The 22,312-nt window shown below is 44.8% G+C and overlaps 1 protein-coding gene across 1 annotated transcript; it reads left to right on the forward strand.

Moving 5' to 3' along the window:
* The first annotated feature begins 5,786 nt into the window (after nt 1-5,786).
* On the forward strand, nt 5,787-14,696 carry LOC139987877 (uncharacterized). Its single transcript, XM_072004626.1, has 3 exons — nt 5,787-7,130; nt 12,011-12,192; nt 13,677-14,696. The coding sequence occupies exons 1-3, from the start codon at nt 6,278-6,280 to the stop codon at nt 13,893-13,895; spliced, it is 1,254 nt and encodes a 417-aa protein (XP_071860727.1). The 5' UTR covers nt 5,787-6,277; the 3' UTR covers nt 13,896-14,696.
* The last annotated feature ends 7,616 nt before the right edge of the window (nt 14,697-22,312 follow it).

The following is a 22,312-nucleotide window of genomic DNA, read 5'->3' on the forward strand; positions in this document are numbered from 1 at the left end:
ACGACGCGGAATCGCCGCTCGTCACGTGGCGCTCGCGTGAGCCACGACGCCTACGCGTCATGGACTGGTATTCTTTCAGCAGCGGCTAAATGTAACTGCAGCTTTTAGACAGACGTTATTTTCGTTCGTCCGAGATAAATTAAATATTCGCGTGGGTGATATTGTTGAACATTTTTACTAATTAATTAATCCGTTCGACGATGATCTCTAATTAACGAGATTTTCTCTAACTGGAAAGGAATCAAGAAGCGGATATCATCGGCCTTTAATGAATCCAACGAGTCAGATGTAAAAAGAAATTGCTCCAAAGAGTAGAAAGAGCAAAACTGTTCTATTAGTTAAAGCAAATGATCGAATTATGCGTCAGACAGTTCCGCGATATCCTTAAATCCACCTCTCTTCCAAACGATATTTTTTTATCCATGAAGATTTCTTCTAAAATTTTGTCATCTGCCATCGATCCGCTATAAAATTTTCTGAAATACAAAATCGCGAAAAAACAACGATACTAAAGGGACGCGAAAGCCGGAGGTCGATCTGTGTGTGCGATTTAACGTGAAATGGCCTGCGTCGAGCGCGAGGGACGGCAGGGGCGGAAAAACAAAGGAGGGTGGCGTGGGGGCGGCAAGGGTGGTAGGCCGGAGTGAAATCGACGAGGGTTGGGAGAACGGGAAGACGGATGGGACGCGCGGGTTCGCCAATACAAAAAGGGAACCTGGAGATTATGATCTTCCATTCGTTCGCTCGTTCCAATTATTTTGTCCAATTAAAATATCGATTTTCTCCCCCCCCCCCCTGTCGTGGCTCTGCCTGCGAGTACGTTCGCCTTTTACCGTGTCGTCGTCCTCCCCTTACCCCTCGTCTGCCTCCCCACCCCTTGCATTCTACCCCATGTTCGCAGACAACCCCCGATCAGAGGCGAAAGCGAATTTTTCGGCGCCCCACGCCAAATAAATCGACGTTTCTTCTCGTTTCACGATCGCAAGATTCGAATTTGTTTTCTCAATGATTTCTCTCGTTCGTTCGATGGTTTTCTTTGAACGAAACGTTTGACGACGTTTCGTAAAAGAACATTATTATGAAGCGAATCACGATTGGCGGTTTAAAGCGTGGCGATGTTTATGGCTTTTTAATTATACACGCCACGAGTGCTTTCAGTCGATATCAAAATCGAACGACCTTATCTTTCGTAGAAGCGACGGACGAAGACCTCGAAGTTTCTGTAGACACCTGGAACGAAACAACTGTATTTCTTTCGACACACTAATTTTTAATTGGATAAATATTTATGAAGTTACACAAGTGATTTTACCTTAGTGTTTGTTCGTACACCGAACAATAAGAAGTGTACACAACCTTGACGTATTGAATGCTACCGAGGATAAATGGAGCTCGAACGTTTTCTTTTGCCACCCTGATTATTTGCGTCATTACCATTCGTGACGTTAATAAATTTCGAGTCTATTGATTTTAATACAAATAAATACAAAGATAATATATCCTTTAGAAGTCGGAGATATTGCAAGTGCTCTAAGCAAAATATAAAATATTCGATAATGTTTTGAGGCTTCGCTAAACTTTCCGAGCTTATCGAGAGGCGAAGAATCCTGATCAGCGTATTTCAATGACTCCCGATGAAATAGGCTGATAGAATTTGTCGAAACGATCGGCCAGGCAAATGTTTTCGAGGGCAAATCGATCACGAGCGTTTCGCGAATTGCAGACCGGCTCTCGGTTTCTTTGTTTTTTCCGGGAAGAAATTATCCCTCTAAACGGCTATTAGACACGACCGGCGTGTGGAAGTTCTCTGAGAATAGACGATCTAATTCGGTGAACGGGAGGAAGGGAGAAACGGAGAAAGCTCCGTCGGATGGTGCGAAAGAAAGAGGTGGGGGATGAAGGGCTGGAGGGGTTGGAGACGGACCACCGTGATTGCAATTTTAACGCCAATTTGACTTGAATCTCTTCTGCGCGAAAGAAATAGTGTTTTCATGCTCAATATAGCGGCGTGCTAATAATTAACGGCCACACCGTGCCACTTTGTCGTTTAAACGTAAAGGGTGTCCCAATCGTATCGATTCAGCAAGTTCCACCGTTTCTTCGAAATACGTAATATTATTCCAAGCTGATATCGAGTTATTTTATATTACGCTAATTCTACATCTTTTGATTTAATTCTATCCACTTGCTATTCTTCAAAATATTATATCTTATATCCGATGTTCGAATGTACGATGTAGGTTTCACCAGTTATCTCGATTCACAGCTTATCGAAATTTTTCCTTTCTAACAGACCTCCCCAAATACCCTTACGACGTCGATCCAAACAGAAACGATTCAGTTATCCGTCTTTCTTTAAATTTCGTCTAAAATACGAAACTCCGGATCTGCTGAAACGCGCATGCACGCGGCAACGGTCCCGGGAAAGATCAAGCGAAACTGGACGACACACCGTGTACGTGTACCGAGCGGGTCTTGCGGAGCTAGCGGGTGGTCCTCATTATGTCGGCTTCCCCACCGCTCAGCCGTCCTATCTATTTAACGTATCGTTTGCCTTGGTAACCATCCAAATTGGCCCATCCCTCTCTATGCGCTGCCAGCCACCATCTCTCCCGATCTCACTCGTGTTCTCCTTAATTATTCGCTAGCCGATGTTTAATAACGCCACCGTTGCGCGTTTCTCGCCAACGCTCTTCGACCCGATCCTTAATAGAAAACACTCGTTTCCTGCGAACGGTGACGTCGAGTCGCTCCTCGATGATCGACTATGCGAAGACCAGGGACGATGTTCCGTTTATAGTTTACAGGGACGATTAACGAGGGAAGATTTTAGAAGAAATCGTTGTTTCGCAGAAATTAAGAGATATTTTATCGAAATTTATATATTTCTGAAGAATAGGCGAGGAAGAAGGTCTTTTATCTAGTAAATGTTACAACGACATTTACGTTGGCTATTTTGTAGGCCTCTGCATCTTTGAATTTCTCACAAACGTATAAACACGCGTAAGTCTAATTATAGATTCGGCGGAAATTTCGATAATATCGTTTCTTCGCTGAAAGCTCTCGTTCGTTCGGCAAACCGTTGGAAGTATTCGCGTCAATCTCGGTTATTCGAGATCCGGCATTTCCCGTCCCAGCTACAATTCCATCGAGACAGAATTAATTCATCGTTACAGGAAGCTTGTACGTGTGTTGGTTTCTTCGGAACCGCGTTTAATTTCAGAATTTCAATAGCCGCGTGATCGACGTGGGCCCTGCCGCTTCTTGCTACCCACGGTTAACCAGAAGCAACGTGGTGGTTAAGATACCGATACGAGGCCGATGAATTCGAAAGTCAATGGCCCGTAAACTTTAATGGCTGTTGTTAACGAAAGACATCTCATTTCGCTTTGTTAAATCGTTTTACGATCTCCTTTGGCGAAATGGTGATTTCTTCGTGACCAACTATCGCGTTGTATTACAAAGTTTCTAGAAATCTGCAAGTTTTCCCGAGTTTATCGTACACGCCGAAGTCACAACACGCTGTATTGCAGAATCTAGTCCCGATACAGAGCGGACGAAGCTTTCGTAAATTCGATAAGCTATAACTGACCGATAACGCGCGCGTAAACCGATTTCCCAGCTGGGAACCGCGTTGGAGGCCGATCTGTCCAGGTCGAAACTATGTACAATTACCGTTTTAATCTGCAGTTTCGAGGGCCATAAATATCCGCGGAGCCGCTCATCGACACCGACAAAGAGAACGCGGCAGAGATGCCGGCAGGGAAGTTTGCGCGAGCAAATTTATTGCCGCGGCCGATTCCACGCGGACCAAGCGTCTATGAGCTTTTATTCCGCCGCGGTATCGACAGCCTCGATCGGCGTTCTTCTCTGGTCGCGCCGGGCTTTTCGGCCGAGTCACCGTGACAATTAATCGCCGTCGTGCTTCGTTCCTCCGGTATTCGCGTTTCGAGCAAAAATATAAAGGAGATTTTCCGTGATTTTTAACGTTACTCTGCCTGGTTTTTTGTTGGCCGATGGTAATCTGTAGATTGAAAACCGTGGAAACAAAGCAAGGGGAGGATGAAGAACCGAAGCGATTTTTACTACGGAGCTTTTCGCCTTTCTAACCGAGTATATTATCGCGTGTTTTACTCCAACATACCGAGATAAACCATTCAAACGTTACCGCAAAACAAATGGATTAATTTAATGAAAACACATTGAGGATAACGTAGTTGCGCTCGGTCTGACCATAATCGGGTTAAATCTACTGTAATGTAATCAAACCGTTCTATGATTTAACCGCGGACTGGCGCCATCTAATATCGAATTTATCCGCGTAAATACAATCTACAAATCCATCGTCGCTCCGTTTGCGCCAAGGGAAACGATCGCGCCAAAAACGGTCATATCCGATGGGAAAAATACAGCAAGCTTCCTAAAACGTTTTCCTACGGTCCAGTTCTTGCAACAACGTTACGGAAGACAACGCGGATAGAAGCGAAACGGAATCGTTTCCATCGATCCCTGACGAAGATATCGATCCCCTTTGGCGGGCGGATGAAGTGGCAGCGCGAGACGGCGGAAGTTCGCGCGATGAAATTTACGGCTGCAGCCAATTCCGCGCAAATGGAAGAGCATCTATGAGGTTTTATTCGGCCTGGTTATCGCTGCCACCTATCGGCAGGCATTTGTTTTTGCTTATCGGCGGGGCTACGTCAAGCCCGTGTAGGGGGAGGCCACCGTAAATATGACGGACGGATGCGACGATGGGATCTCAGCGGCGTCAGAACAAACGAGCGCCACGGACCCGAGGCCCCGAAAGTCTCGTACTCGGCTCGATCGAGGGGGATGAACGACCAAGAGACCTCCAGCGCCGACACGGCTCCCCGTTCGACTCCGAATCGATATACCTGGCTGCGCGAACAAACGAAATCTACCAGGAGAAAGGGCTGCTCGAACCAGCACTATCTTCCAGTTCTTTCCTTTCTTCGTCCCCTTTCTCACGTCTATACGCTCCTCTTATACGCATCTCCGCTCTTTCGACAGTTTCTTCCCCGTGTTTCTACTACTACGTTTCCCCTTCGTGTTCCCTCGTTAGAACGATTAAAGAATCTGTATTACGCGAACGACGCGCGACGGAGCCGTAGTCGTTCGATTATACCGTTTGATCAGTCGGAGCGTGATCGATCACGGTGAAAGACGGTCGTTACTTCCACCTGAGATTTCGAAACGTCAGAACGTATCAATAACAACGCGATGATCGAAAGCACTCGAGGCGAGCCTACATTTTTCCTCTCTTAATCACCGACCCTAATTGGTCAATTACGCTCATTACCGTCTCCTACGGTAGAAAGGCGAGTCGAACGATAAAATCACTTTTCTCTCTCTCTCTCTCTCTCTCTTTATATCGATATCTCTATCTCTTTCCTTCACTCTCCTTCTCTCACCCTCTCTCTCCATCTCGTCCGTGTGCATCAGCAGAGGAGGTAGCTCCCCACCAGAGAACCGTATCCATGGGTAATCCCTGCCTGCCGTGCCTCCCCTGAAACCGAGCTGGACGTAGTTGCAAGAGAGAAACTTATCCCTGGCAGGGAAAAATCCGCGGGTCTATAGCTCTGGTTCGACTCCGTTTCACGGTAAAGGAACCCGGCCATGGAGGCGGAGCGAGCAGAGCCATGCCCCTTCTGCCGCCTCGAGGCCTCGCCCACTTTTGAATTTCCCCTTTCTCGCATTTTCGTCCCCTCCTCGAACCATCGTTCCTGCTCTCGCAACGTCTCTTTTCAAACAACGGCTGGGTCTCCCACTAACCGAGGCGCCTCCACCCGCAAAACGAAAAAGTCCGAACGCCGCAGTCGACGATGGTCAAAGTCAGTCGACACGGAGAGCTCGAGTCGAGTAGAGGCTAGTCCAGGTTAGCTGGCCGTGAGATCCATCGATCCGTCGATCCTCGGCTCACCTGTCAAACGCGTCAACGCATCCTTCTTCACGCGTTTCCGTGATTATACTTGGAGAATTGTCGTCGAGTGTGACTCGAAGATCATCGGATAGCCACATTTTCGATCGCTTCATTTTCTTCGACGTTGAGTCGTGTCGATGAGATTGTGTGGAATCAGTGACAGAGACATTTCGTTGAATCACGGACATTCGCACTTTATTTCTCCTCTTGCATCAGTGACAAGATACACGACAAAGGTATCGGCAAGATGAGAGCATAGAAGATCGAACAAGATTTAATCAGAGTGATTCAGTGAAGAGATATAGATTTACAGAGGTGTTCAATCGCGGTCTAAGAATGACAGTACTAAGGATGACCTCCCCGGTGACGCCTCCATCGAGCAGTCCAGGTTCCCACGAGGCCCAGGCGCCCCAGCCGACTTCGAAACCGGTGCATCGATTGAGCTTTTCCGTCGCGGCCTTGTTAGCCGACACTAAAAAGTCGGACTCCTCCAGACAAGAAACGTCCTCCGTATCACCCAGATCATCACCCTTGGCCTCTTACTCTCCTGTGAGACAGGAGAACCTACCGGTCAGTCCGAACTCCGCGTTACAAAAACATCCAGGTGATTACAGATCGAGATACCTGTCGGTGTCTCCGAGCGTCCAGGAACATAGACAAATCGCATACGGCTCCCTGGACGCGAGGACGCTAACCAGGTTTCCCGAGATCGAGGTGGACAGGGTAGAATCCCCCGGTCAACGCTCCAGAACGCTGGATTACGCGGTTCGAACATCCACGGACTCCGGATCCACGTCGGAAGTGGCACCGTGTTCCTCGTCTCCCAAAGTCGTCACAGTCGGTCACACGGATTTCGGTCCTCAATCTCCTAGAAGCAGCTCTCACGAAGCCAGGTCCAGGTGTTCGGAACCGGAAGACATCGAGGAAGAGGACGAGAACAGTTTAGTCGACGTGGAGGACCTACAGCATCAGCATCAGGGAAGCAGTCCGACGCCGGTCAGACCGACTCCAGCGTATATCGGAGGATTTTCCAGTTTGGGCAGCATCTCTGGCATTCCAGCCGGGCTACATCCCGCGGTTTGGGGTGGCGGACATCAGGGTGCAGCGGCAGCAGCAGCAGCCGCCGCCGCCGCCGCTGCCACAGCGAGCTTCTTCCCCTCGCACTTCTCTCATCACGCGCCATTAAACGGTGAGTACCATCCTGAGCGTTTACCTTCTGTTTTTACCCGTTGCACTGTTTTACCAGTGTCGTTTGCCATTTGCTAAACCGACGACAACCGTGTACGGCGCGTCTTTGAACCGCTGGCCGACCGCCAATCGGCTCCGCGTTGCGTTTTTTCCTTTTCGTCGTCCGAGACAAGGCTCGATTGTAAAGTAGCAAGTGTCGCGGAGTAAAGAGAACCGAATGCGATAGTGGCTTGTTCAATGGAGCCGACGGCTTCGACATTCTTCGCTTTCCTCGGTTGTTCGCGGATAAAATTAGTCCCGGTGCAACGGAAGTCCCTCCTCGTGCCTCCGATCTGTCACCGATTCCTTTCCATCTTCTATTTTTGCGTGCACCGAAATTCTGATTGGGACAGTGTTTCGAGGGAGAGCGCGGTGTACAGGGCGTTACAAGACGATTACACTCTGGCGATTCGGGACGAACTTGGAAACTTTCGGTATCATGGAACGGGCTTGATTCCTACATCCTCTTGACCCAATGTCCTTCGTATCGACAGTTCGAAATGAAATTATTTCCTATTTAGTTAAAACAATCGATCGTCGTTTATCATCGGAGAAAGACGAGAAAATTTTGCGATACCGTGATTGGGTCGAATTTGGGAGTACATACAGGCCTGAAGTTAAAGAGCTTAAGAAAATGTTCAAATATGGGATTGAAAGACAAGATTTATAGGTTTCGATAAAATACCGTTCGAGGTATCAGAGTAACTTTAAAAAAGCTTTAGATATAAATTAAGTATGATTCACGGAGCCTGATGATATTATACCTCCACAAGCGGTTGAATTAACTTGCATTTGGTTAAAAAATCAGATAGGGTATCTATCTACACATGTATATATCTACATACGTATAATAAATTATCGATGCTATTTAACAAATACCATAAAGTTGCTACGACTCGATCGACGTTGAACCGAGTGAATTAAAATACCGAGAGTGAAAAAACGACAAAGAGAAACGGTCTAATTGATAAATTGAGACACACGATATCGTCGCGAGGACGTTATTAGCGATCGAAACATCCGGCTGGAAAGAGACAGCCACCTAAAATCACCGCAAAAGGAATGCAGTTCTCGGAACGCGCGCGCAGATGACTCGTCGCGATTGAATCATCGTTAACACTAATTATTGAGGTCGCGGCTTGATAATTGCGCGGAGCTCTCGTTAAAGAGGCAATCAAAGTTTTCTCGCTTCGTCAGAGCGCCGCCACGCAGACAGAAAAGAGGGAACAGAGGGCCGGTTCTTGTCGAGCTCGTGGAATCCGGACGACAGACAATAGGCGATTATTACAAAAAGGTGTTGCAACTGCAAATCGTCGTTGATCGAATGGAAAACTACTTTTTCCATCGTCTTTAATCTATTATTTCTCTTTTTATTTTTTCATTTTGGGTATATCTTGAATTTCAATTAACCGATCTCGAGAATTTGATGAAATCATAGTACGTTAGAATTGATCGATAATCGCGTGATTAACAAAGGATAAAAGATCGCGTTCAGTTTTTGTTAGAAATAGTTTTACAAAATTAGATGCGATATACCAAATATAGCTATTCTTAATTGAAATATTCTATTTAGCCATTTTTCATTTTTCTTTCCTATCTTTTCTTTCAACCTTCGAGCTAGGATACAAACTGTTATGCAAACTGTTACAAAACGACGACCGAATACGTACATCGAATAAAAGGAAGAAAGTCAAAGTCGGCACAAAAAGATAATACCTGGCCATGTTTAAAAATGACGGATGAAACGTTTTAACTAACAAAGGCAGAATAAATCAACGTATTTTCCTAATATCGATATTAAAGTACGGCAATAAACATAGAAATTAGAAGTAGAAAGATACAATGTTACCTTTAGTACAGGGATTTGCTCTCTCCGTGTCAATTTATAGATCATTGTTGCGCTCAATTGTGGCACGATTTAGGGCGGTTCGCGAGCAAAGTACAATCGACCATAATCGAGGCTCGGCAAACGAGCCTGGGGGAAGCAGCGTGATTTTGAAATATGGCCTCTTAGAGAGAGGGTGTTTCTCTGGATTGCGTAACCCTTCAAACTTTGCTTCACCGCTCTCTACTTTAACTACCAACCAGAAGGGGTTGAAAACAAGCGTCCCTAATTATTCTCTCCGATATCGATATCGAACAATGTATAAACTCGTATCCTGTTTCAGCTGTAGAAATAATTTCGAGGAAAAATACCTCGTAAATAAATTAGAAGCAATTGCGCGAGGGAATTAAACCGAACAAACGTCGAGTCGTCTAAATTAATTGCCCTTTCGTTAGAGAAGCTGATTCATTCGGACAGCGAAGATAAATATACTCGATTTCGAGGTACGTTGCTTAGAATTTCGATTTCTAATAAAACTTACGAGAGCACGTTTATGCTCGTTTATCGATCGAGTCGACTAATAAGAGCGCATAGAAATCGTGGCCCGCGGAAGCGTTGCGCAACGCGACAAAGAGCGCTCGATCGGACGAGCTGAATTTTGCCTCGTCTTTTTCCCGTCGCGATCGTCCTCTTCCCCTTGTACAGATACCCAGGTATCTCCTCGAGATCAGCTAATTATTTCAGTAATTTGCATGAAAATCTATCGAAAGTCTACGTTCTTTACCACCGTGTCCGCGTTCGATTCTCAATACCGATTCGCATTCAATTCGATTTTCTTCTTCGTCAATTCCACGCTCTGTAATCGCTTCCATTACGATTGTAAAGCTCACTTCGCAATTGCGAATATCCTACAAAGACTCGTTCGAAACATTTCCTACCTGAAATCGAAACAAATCTTTTTCAACTATTTGTGTCGTTATTTGGATCACACATCTGAAATATTATATCCCATCCCATGTTCCACATCCTATATCTCATATCCCACATCCTACGTAATGTATCCTGCCACTAATACTCTATCTTTCATATCCTGTTTCGAAAGCAATCTACATAAAGGCAGGATTGCTCGAGTCAACTAAGGACCAACGTTTTAATCAAACTTGTAATGGTCGAATTACAAGATATCGTTAATCTTTAAACGATATAATATACCTACAATTATATATTGTAATAAAACTTAATTAAAAATAATATAATAATGTAATAACGAAAGAACGAGAAAATATCGTGCACCGTATAGGTACAGCGATAGGATCGGGGAAATTAAAAGGCAGATTATCACGAGTCGTAGAATCGGTTATTTTTTAATTAAAAATTGTTGAAATACGGAAAGAAGGGATTTGAATATCGTACGATATGCCAATTTCCGTGACCGATCGACAGAATGGAATCGCATCGAGATTCCAAGAGAACCCACTACACCGAATCGTTACGCAACGGTCGACAAAGGATACTCAAGTACGAAACCTTCCCCGTTCTAGATCGTTTCGCGGAATCCTCGGCGTATCTCCGCGAGATCAGCTAATTATTTCGAATGCGCATCCTCGATCGAGTGGATTAAAATCGGTTATCGGGGTTTCTGCACGGGTTTTAGGCCGGAAACCGACGGATCCTCGAATACAGAGACTAATTGGGACCCTTGGAGAGTCGTAGCGAGAGAGAAAGGCAGAAAGAAAGGCGAAGTGGGTGGCGAAGGGGGAGGATCGGCGCACAAAGGACGAGTCCTGTTCGTCAGAGTGGTTGTCTTGGAATCGCAAAAGCCTCGTTCGCGAATACCGAAGCGGGAAGGACGCGGTTCCGCGCGGAGGAGGGAAAGGAGGAGAAGGTGGAGTCTCGGTCTCTCCGTGGAAAATTTGAAATTCAGAAGCGACGAGAGCAGAACGACGAGAACGATCTTCCTGCCCTTTTGTCTCGTCTCGAGAGATCGCTCGTTTCCAGAGCCGTTCACCTCCGCTCTACAAATCTGTCAATTGTCTCGAGACAAATCTCGGGGAATATAACCGATATGTTTCGACACGAGCCTTCCTCCTCCTCTCTCGCTCTCTCTCCGTTCCTCCTCGAGTTTCTGATAAGATGTTCCGTTGTTTCGTCGCGTTCGATCGTCGTCGACTTGTTGTACCGGTTGCGACAACTGTTGCTTGATTCCACGACATCGTCGGAGATTTTCGAGGGTGATTCCGTTGGATTTTCGACCATTGTTTCGGATTGTATACGGTTTGTATACCCGTACGCCCAGACCGTTAAAAATTAATCAAGTACTATATATAACCTACCGTTTAATTCATCTACCGATCCTCGTAGCATAGCCTTGATCGTACAAGATCTGGTTCGACCACCGTCCCAGTCCATTAAATAATCGATCAGCAAGCAAAACCATCCAAACCGCCGGACAAGTTTAACAAATGCCAAGTATCGCCGAAACGCGCGAATTTCCGCGCAAAACGCGGTATACGGCTACGTGTGCCGGAACATTAACATCGTAATTGTCCGGAGGTGATGCAATCGAGAGGTCTAACCTCGCGTACAGCGACTCGGGGCGAATTATTCGGGCAAACGGTCGATTATCGGTGTACACCTTTCTCCGTGGGACGATATATCGACGCTAATGAATACAAGCGATAGCGTTAAAGGAGCGATTCGCGGCCGGAATCTTGCGGTCGGCCGGCAAAAAGGTAATGAGGCCAGTTTGCGGCGCCGTTCCGACGGGAAAATTATGAATTGACCCCTAAAAAGTCGCGTTCGCTTTCCTGCCGTGCTCCCCGGATGGATGCAGAACCGGTGGCAAAAACAGGACGTTGCGGTCGGCCGGGGTTCGACTCGGTTCGTTCTAACCCGCGAAACACGTTCCCCACGCTCGTTGCCTTTCTTCTCTCTTCTACTCGGGCTCTGCTTCGGGAGTGACGATGAATGACGACGACGATGGATGATCCTCGAGCGGAACACGCTTTCGGTTGCAGAGAACGGAGAACCGGCCAAGATCAAGTGCAACCTGAGGAAACACAAGCCGAACCGGAAGCCGAGGACGCCTTTCACCACGCAACAATTGCTCGCGCTCGAGAAGAAGTTCACCGAAAGGCAATACCTCAGTGTCGCCGAGAGGGCCGAGTTCTCCTCCTCTCTTCATCTCACCGAGACCCAGGTGACATTCTTTCCGTCCTTTTATTTCTTCTTACGTCTGTATCGTATCTTTTGCTTTCGTTTTTTGAAATCGGCGATGTAGATTTCTAGAAACCTACGGTTTCCAAATATTTTTCTCTTTAAAACAATCGACCAAAGTTTGCCAGACAGCGTTTAACTAGAGATTACTTTTTATTATTTTATCGACGTTGATCAGAGTATCGTATCGGCGAAGTATATTTTACGCGGTACCTGTTACTCCTTGCTGATTAACATTTAGTAATTCTTCCATCATATTTATCTCGTTCAGATTCGAAGTTTCTTCCATTTTGATATTAACGATTCGCAGAATAATAATTTTTGTATTCACCAAATTTTCTACATTCGTAACAAAACCATCTGTTATATTTTTCCCGATTATTTTGTTTCTACATTAACGATTCTATTCTCTCGACGCGATAAATCCATCGTCTTTCGCGTACCAAAAACTGCAGCTTTCTTCCAACGTTTGTTCTCGACAACGGCATTCTCGCATCGCTTCGCGAACGCAATCCCGTGACTCAACGCGAGCATTCGCCCTCGCTGTATTCGTGACATCTTACGAGACATACGTAACGTGTTAACACAGGGATCGACTCGAAACTCGGCTCCCCTTTTTCCCACATCGACCGGTTCACGAATCAAGAGTCCAGTTTTGAACCGATCTTGGACCGATGTTGGACAGATGCAGGGTAATTAGCGCGCGATATTTTCGACGCTGGCGAATAACGCAGAGATTTTATTAATAGACTACAAATTACTCGAAACGCACGATGACCGACCAATTATCTCAGACCGCGGTCTTGCTTTCCACTGTACCCAAGAGTAGTTTCGCCAGTGCGTTTGTCAACGAGGCAATTCGTCCACTATACTCTATACTTGTTACGGAGACCTACAGCCTCCCGACAAATTTCTTCCGTCTTTGTCATAGGCTCGTTCAACGCTTTTCTTTTTTCTCTCGAACCCGATCGAATGCCGCGTAAGTAATATCGATCCATAACATCCAAATTTCGTTTCTTTCTTCCACAAACAAAAAGATTTTCAATTAGAAGTTGCGCGTATTAACGATTCTCTCGTACTTCAATTGTGAGTGAATTTAAGAAATTTTCGAATAATACAAAACGCGACTCGTTTGAAAATAATCGCAATCGTAGCGCGATCGAGTAATCTTGAAATACTTTAAGCATCGTGTGTTTATCGACAATCCACCAATCGTCAAATCTATCGTCTATGTATAATACAGTAAATATACGCTTGGGAAGCGTACCGCTTTCATCGTCGTCGCCTATTTACCACGGTAACTACACCGCTGCGTCTTAACTCGCTTTTTTTGCTTAACCATTCCGGGATCGTCTGACCAATCACTCCGAAACCGCAACGAAAACCACTGGACAAAATCGTCGAGCCGTTAGGGCTCGGTATAAAGCAGTCAGCGAGTAACAAACGCGAACCGGTTCATTGTTGCAGGTGAAGATCTGGTTCCAAAATCGTCGCGCGAAGGCGAAGCGTATGCAGGAAGCGGAGATCGAGAAATTGCGGATGTGCGCGGTCAGGCAGCAGCACACGACGCTGTACGGCTCTCATCCGGGACTCTTGGCTCCGGCTAGTCTGTATCCCGTCGGAATGCTGTCTCATCCCGGTTTAACGCCTCATCATCCGATCTCTCAGCACTCGTCCAGAGAATGAAAGCGACAGGAGGAGCCAGAGACTCGCCACGATCGGTAGTGAACCGACCTGTCCTCGATCCAACGATCGATTCTCCCGCGAAACTGTTTCTGGATCCGTTTGCAACGGAACGAAGAACGAAGAGTGAATGAATCTGTGAGTTTTGAGATGTCGGAGGAAAAACAAGAGAAACGGACGAAACTGTCGTGAAATAAAATTCACAGAGTATGGAAGAACGGAAGAAGAGAATGATCAACGAGAAGTCGAATTCGTGCGAGACGAATCCACGTGTTTCGATGAGAAAGTGATTCAGAGCGTAGAGAAGTGCTCGATCGCAAATTAGAAGCATCGACAAGAAGACAATAGCTTCGAAGTGAAATACCTTTATGAGAAGTCTAACCAAAGCGGAACGCGTCTCCGAGAAGAGAAATACGATTCTGGATGAATTTGTGGACTCTCTCTTCGCGATCGAATCGTCCAAGTAATGAACTTGTCTAGTGAAAGATGAGAGAGAGAGAGAGAGAGAGAGAGAGAGACCCAAAGAACAAAACGTCACTTCTATGGGGAGCCATAGCGTATCGTGAATTTGTGCCAATATCAGACATGCTCCCGTGTCTTGTACATAGAGTGTAAATAATCGTTCTCCGGTTGAAAGTTTACGTAGCCTTGTAAATAGGATGTTCGCAAGATGAACGATAGTTCTAATCTGCAAGGATCGGTGGATCGAAGCCGCCGAGACCTGTTTTCCAATTTTGTATAAATGTAAAACCGTCGCCGAGAGAGTAGCAGAGTTTATTTAATAAACACACAGTATAGAATTAACGCCTGTTGTACCTCACTTAATTCCTAGCTGGTATCGTCGTCGATCCTTCTTAAGCGAAAATATCAAGTCCTACGCTTCGACTTTTATAGAACGGTCTAAATTTCGCCCCACTTCGTTTCACGAATAAATTAACATCGATCATTGCCTTTAATTGAATTTCAACGGATGAAAAAGCCCCTATGGTTCGTGCATATCCATACGTACAACGTCGTTAAATCGATAAAAATGAGAGAACGATGGGCGGATCGCTAATTACAAAAGTCGATGCGACTTTTCAGATAATCGTTCCTATGCATGCCGTCGACGATTAGAAAGTAGAAATAAATTGCCGCTGCCAATTAAACGATCCGATGATCTCTACGACCCGATGATCGATAAATCGAACGAGTTTATTTGGCGGCCGATAGACCATAATCCGCTTTAACGTTCGGATAACGTTGGATTTATGGTCGCATAAATGACAACGGGCTTTTAGAAGCCCGTACGTTCGCGCATAAACCGCCGATCGGTTTTACGGATGCGGAGAGATCGATGTTAGACGGAACGAAGAAATGCCACGAGATCGGAATAGAGTCCGGAGAGGGAGACATGGGAACCGTGTCTACCTTAGTTAGATTACCGGTCGTTTTTCGAAATTTTTCTACGAATTACAGCAGAAAATATCGGGCTGATCAATTTACCGTCGTCGGATCGGTCGAACTCGATTCGTTGTTCGTTACCGGACGCTTTGCGGCGAATTAAAGCTATTCAACCGACAGGAAACTTGTTTAAGCGGCGATGAGGCAATCAAAGGAGAAGCTCGAGCAACTTTCTTCGACCTCCTCTAACAAGTTCGGCAATCATCGGCTACTAATCAACTACAATCCTCCCAATTCACACGGAATCCCCTCTCCGCGGCTCTATAGGCAATGGCGTGAGTCATATTTCACGAAATCACGATGTATCGTCTTCAATGTCTTCCAATCTTCCCGAAGAAAGATGTTTCTGTTGATTCGATCGTTTATCTAAACCTTCGTCGGATACGGTATTCCTTTTTTATACGATCTCGAATTAATAAAGATTTTTTGTCGAGAATTACGACCTTCTCCGGACGCGGCGAAGAACGTCTTGGAGATTTACTAACTGGACCTTAGACAAAAATTCGAAACGGTCGCTCGGTCTTGACCAGATCGTTTTATTATACATTCTGATAAAAAGTGTCACATCTATCTCCTCAACTTCACATTCGGTAGAATACTTTTTGATCCTATCGATGTCTTTAGCATTTACCATAGTAATCGGCAAAAGCATATGATTCTAAACGGCTTTTAAATACCTGTTCTAGAGATTTCCATCTGCTACTCCTTGGTCCATTCGTTATAAAAACCTTTTACAAATTTCTACAAATTTCTTCATTAAGAAGATGCTACTTGGTCGTATCTTCTGCATTTATTATATCAACAAGAGCACCAATTACCGACGACCTTGAACTATACCTTCCACCTCGGTCTCCCAACTTTCTCTCCTTATCGACAGAAATCTTCTCCAAATTTCATCTTTAACAAACTTGCCGTCACATACCTCTTATCTTGCCTATCGCGAGAAGAACGTACGCGTCTCGCGTCTCTCCGTTCATCGACAAAAATCTTCTCCAAATTTCCACCAGCTTCGTCCTTTTTTCAGTGAAATTGCTCTTGCGATACGCCCACGCAGACACAGAGGTCGTAAAGTAGAAACTTAAAAGAAGCTCACGATCGGGAGCAGCGGTCCGGACACGGGGTACGTTCCACGGGCACGAAGTTCCGATGGCAATCTTCGTGGGGTGAACGCGTCTTCCTTTACCCCGTTGTTCCCTCCTCCTACAACGGTGTCCAACTGGTGGCACTCTCGCGTCTCGGCGATTACGTCGCGACGATTACGCGGTAGCCGAGAATGGCGTCTCTGTGCGTACATGTCGCGGGAATAAATTAGCCGTGGCAATTAGTTTCGGAATCGACCCGCCCCGGGCGGCCGGCGCCACCATCTTGATTGCACCCGTGGAGAACCTTTAAAGACAGTAGCCAGCACTGTTTGCCGAAAGGCTCGAGAGCGTCGTTCGCGCGGCCTAATTAGCGATGCCCACCGAGATATCGTCGACGTACGCTAATAATACCGAGCATAAATATTCCGAATTTTTTCGTCTGGTGGCCCGTCCGCTTCTCCATCCTCAACCGCCACCCTTTCTTCTTCTTCCTTTTTCTCTTCTTCGTATTCTCTCCTCTTTCTACGATCTTTTCTACGGTCCTCCTACCCTTCAGCTTGGTGTTCGCTAATTTCTTATTGTCGCTGTCTTATCAGCTGGACGATAAGTCTTTCCACTTTTTCATTTTTTTTTTTTTTTTTTTTTTTTCGTTGAGTGGATGACCTCTCTTCGGTGCACTGAAAATCGACAGGCTGAAAATCGTGGTATTGCGTTTAGTCACGTATTTCGGTTCTTTCGAGCATCGTCGCTTCGATCTAACTATTTGAAAAAATACGATGTACTTCGAACGACGATAAGCGTACGATACAGTGTCATGGAAAATAATATCGAACATAGTTATAATTTTCTAGCCAAGTTTATTTGGAACTTGTTCCTTGGATTTTCTTCGTGTATGAACAAGTATCGAAAACGAAAGTGGAGATGTGGGCTTGTTCCGTGTAGATATCGCGTGGGTTTCGTCGACTAGTTAACGCCAGTTTAAAAACATACTAATTGCTCGTCCGGTTGTTCCTTTCTCGACCAGCATCCTTCGTCATAAGCCGTTTTCGACCGTTAGTTTCCTTGGTGTAATTTCCCTTTTAACGACGCCCCGATGGGAAATCTTCGCCCTTATCCATCGATGTTGAACGCGTGCTTTCGCCTCTAATCGAATAATTAAATACTTCCGTCGATTCTTTGAAGTTGAACGAATCTAACTTAGATAAATCGTATTAACTCCGACGAATATCAGGGTTGTTCTACGACGATTTTATCGCTCTACAAGAATCTAGAAAACGAAATTGGCTGTTGTCGAAGAACAGAGACGATCTAAAGCAAAGTAAATCAGGTTAATTGGATCGAAAGGATGTCGAGCAACTTAACTTGTATCAAGATAATTTATAACTTAATCTGAAGTCACGAATCAATTTAGGGTCGTAGAAATTTGAAGAGATTTCAAACCAACTAATTAAGTTCACGCTGTCGAAGAACTGTTTTTCGAGAGAAACTTAAGAAGCGACTTAATCGATCAGAACAAAGGCTGAAAATGTTGGAGAATTCCACACTTTCGATTCAAATTCTACGAGGATCGATCACAGAACCATACATAACGAGTTAAACTCTGCGAAAGAGGTTTCAAGTTGTTTGAAATCAAGTTTCTAGAATCGAAACGATCGAACTAGTCTGGACGAAACTCAAAGCATCGAAGAATGTCAAACCTTGAATTCAAGTCGCTCTAGCAAAGTTAAGATCGAGCGTAGAAACTCGAAATGATTTTTCAGATTACTAAATAACAAACTCACAGTGTTCGAGAGGTTTCAAATTCCTCGAACCCGTTTGCTTCAATTTGAATAAGATTCAAGACGCTGGGTAATTTCAAAACCTCGCGTTTGCCACCTCCTCCAAATCAGGAATCGTCCGCTGCACGAAGGAGAAACACGCGTATCCGTTGGTATCGCTGCGTCGTTATCGGAACTGCTCCGTTTCCAGCGACTCGACTCCCGCTTTCTGCTCGGTACGCTTGAATTTTAATCGCGTAATTAGTCGCCGGTCACCAGGCGACCGTTCGCCTCTTCGCCGGTTCTTTTGCTCACTGTTTCATGTACAGAGATAACATCGGTCAGATAATATCGCCTAAGCTACCGGTCCGCTTGTTAGACCTAACTGTGCGACTCCGTAATCCGTTCACGTTAATGCCGCATTATCTCGACTGCCGTGAATGGACGAGCCAGAGAAAAATCGACCTACCTACGCGTCCGATCGATAAGCAAATAGTCAGAGGGAATTTCGTCCGTTTCTGTCGTTACAGGTGCGCGTGATCTTCTCGATTAATTAGCCAATCTCCCGTTCCTGATCCCGCGAGAAGAACCCTTTCTGATTGTCACGCTCTCCGCGATGATCGACGATCGTCTCTCGCTCGTTCGCGCTTAGATCAAAGGGCGCTTCGTGTGGGACACGCGTTGGAAATTTTGCAGCTTGCCACGCAGATTTAGCGGTAAGGTCTAACGATTCTCAATTTTCCGTGAGCCTTCGTGCAACGAACGAAGCGTCCGGAATTTTCATCGATAAGAAGATATCGAGATGTAGGTATTTTTGAGCAAGAAAATCATTTCTAGTCGCGGTGATTCGTATTGCAATTGGTGGTAAGAATTAGTGGAAAGAGTAACGTTAATAATCGGTTTTGTATACTCTTCCCCTTTGCTATGCTTCGAGTATTAATTTTTTAGCAAGTTAGATTGCGTTGAATAATGCTGTAGTTATGTTTTAAACTATTTGAACTCCTTGATAAACCTCAATGTCGTCTTTCTGATATTATATGGAATGCTTCGAAGCGAGAGCGCTTTCAGTAAACTGCACGGATTCGCGCGTATTACGATACTCTTATTGTTTTCTAGTTTCTAAAGTGTCACCGTAAATTTTCTCGTAAATGCTATTACGTACAAGATATATGATATTGCATGTGATACCAATTTAAATAAGTAATTAAAATAAGTAAATAGGAATTTTATTTTATCTTATTATCTCGTTTCGCATATACGCGGAAGAATTTTAAGCTCGAAATCAATTTTTAGAGTTAAAAATTTGTTGATTCCTGTCCCTGTTCGTTTGACGTGGTTCAAGGAGTCTCATCGAACGAGATTATTTTCGTAACGAGATAAGGAACAGCCAGAGATCTCGAAGCTGGTCAGTTCGTTGGCCTCGAGGAGCGTTATCCGGCAGACATCTCCGCTGGAAAATCATCGTTCGGATGTTTTATCGGTACGCAGCATCAATGCCTCGGTTTTCCACGGACTTAATAAACGATGCAAGCTGGCCGCCACAAAATTTATTGTAATACAGGTCACGGCGGACCCGAGATTCCAAGAATTCGACGACGTCGTACGATAACTCTAGCTCGAACGCCAGATGCCCCATCGCGATTCGAGTAATCACGTAATTACGCCACTAGGATTCGAGGAACTTTCACGTTAATAGATTGACCCTGTTACGATCCTTAAATTTCCCAATTTCAATAAACCACCACTTTCGTTTCGACGAAGTTTTAAATGTTTTAAAAATAAAAATAATTTTAGCACGAGCATCTTTTTTGTATTTTACGAGTGATTGGTTTGTTCGAGTTCAAATTCGGAAAATTTAAACGATCATTTCTTTAGACGAGCCACTCCGTTCGAGCACGATGCTGACAGATTAAAAAACTCAAGATTGCCACAGATACAACTTCGTTCGATTATTTATTTCTCTACGGTTATTTATTTTGTATTTGATACATGTTTTCAGTGTTGAAAGCGTTCGGGAAATTACCGTGATTAATCGAACGCACGACGTTCTCTTTAATCGAAGACGGACGAAAATTCTAACTCGTTTTCTGCTTTCCAGCTCGAAGAAGCATAAGTAGAGCAGACTACGTTACGTCGTATCCAATTTCCGCTTTACATGACGAAACACGTAAGTATTCTATCTCGAATTCCATTCGATCTTTGTTGAACAATTGGCAACAAAGTTCGAAAGGAACGAGGTTAAAAATTCGAAAATACCAACGTGTTATAGATGGAACGATTCGTTGGTACAAACTCATTCATATTCGTCCGAGTTTCTTGGAAATGGAACAATGCCGGCAGCTCGGCGAGCGCACGCAGAGCAAATAAAACATCGTCTGTCGTCGAATTAAAGGCGCCTGCCCCAGGGAGCAAGGCTTAATGACCGATTAAAGGCGGCGTTATGCAACGAAATTAATTATCTGCCGATAAATTTCGGACTCCGTGAGAGGATGTATTAATGATCGCGATAAAGCGCGTGGCAGAAAACACGCGAGGATACAGATTGCAGATTATTTCGCCGATATACTCTCCGTGTACGTGTACGTGTACACGTGGAACCTCTGATGAATCCGTTCATGGATAACCGTCCGGATTTTTAAACCGATTCCATCGCTTAATCGCCACTCTGACAGTCTGCATTCGCAGTGCGTCGCGTCGCATCGCTGTGAAAATGCGACCATATATTCCGAGTGCCAAGAATCGTTTCTTTACACGTTTGTACAGCCCGTTCATTGAAAATTTTTGGCTCAATCAAATAACACTGCGAGAATAAAATAATTTTTGTAGCATGTTGATCATTATTCAGGGACTCCGCGGACTCTACGTATCTCGCGGACGATTAATCGGAAATTTTCCAACAATTGAAGCAACGATGATTTTACAAAACTAAATTGCAAAAGTGGTTTTCATTGCAGGTAAAGTATTTCGTTATTCGAAATTTTTAATAGCGGTTCTTCGATTCCTTAAATTTCAAAGTTTCTTGATGTCCTTCCCTTTCTAGCGGATCTAAACGGACGTCCGTATATTTCGCAGAATTTTATATCAATTTGTCAGCGCAGTACGTGTATAACGTCAGAATTGAGAAAGCAAATAATCTCGATGCAATATGACGTTGCAATGATCACGCTGCTTTCCACGCTATCTAGTCTAAACAGAAATCGGGAAAAAAGAAAAAAGGAAATAAAGATAGAAGCTATGTTTTTCTATGAATAGCTCACAAAAACCAGTGCCGTTTAGCTGACCTATCGACCGGAATAAGAATAAGCGAAAGAGTGCATGATCGTCGTTTAAAAACAGCAACATTTAGTTGCAACTTAATTGAGAGTTACAGAGAAAATAAGAAAAGTCCGATAACCGAACAGGACTGGTTTCACAACGTTGTCTCGTCGAAACGACGGCTTTTACGGCCGATTACGTAACACTCGTCCAATTGTAAATCTCCGAATAATTAGCCGCGTTCATCGGTCCGAGTAGAAAGCTGATTTTTCCCTTCGTCGTTGACCGTTAGAGTCGTGTTCGTCGTCAGAGACTCTCTTGCGGATTGCACGAATTGGCCTGCGCTAATTATTATCGATTAACGACGGACACGGCAGAGAGATTCACGCTAAGAAAGCGCGAATGGCGACGAGGTAAGGAGCAAAAAGTTAATCAATATTTTGATCGGTTGTCGACGGTCCACGTTCAACGAAAGTCGTAGAGAAAGAGCCTCGAGAAGAGAAAAAAGAAAAAAGGGAAGAGAAAAAGGATATCGAAAGGAAGGCGAAAACGAGATATAAAGAGCAGAAGGAATTCCTTTCGGCAAGTGGATATTGCTAATTCGTTATGTAACACGTGTTTTTCTGTCACTTATGACAGTCGCCGATAGCGATATCAATTCCAGCTCATTTGCCGGCTTGCTCGCTAATTATCCGCTTACGTTAATTATGGTATAAGCAATTTCGCCGAACGATTGCGAAGCGTTCGTGGAAACGCGCGCTCCTATTTAGCTGACGAACGCTTAAAACGAAGCGACCGAAGTCGAAGTCTTCTTTGCCTTGTCGAAGATTCAGGCTCAGGGAGTCGAGTCTGAATTTGTACGAAAATTTATTCGCGAGACGCT

The sequence above is a fragment of the Bombus fervidus genome, chromosome 6, assembly GCF_041682495.2.
Source record: "Bombus fervidus isolate BK054 chromosome 6, iyBomFerv1, whole genome shotgun sequence".
NCBI lineage: Eukaryota > Metazoa > Arthropoda > Insecta > Hymenoptera > Apidae > Bombus > Bombus fervidus.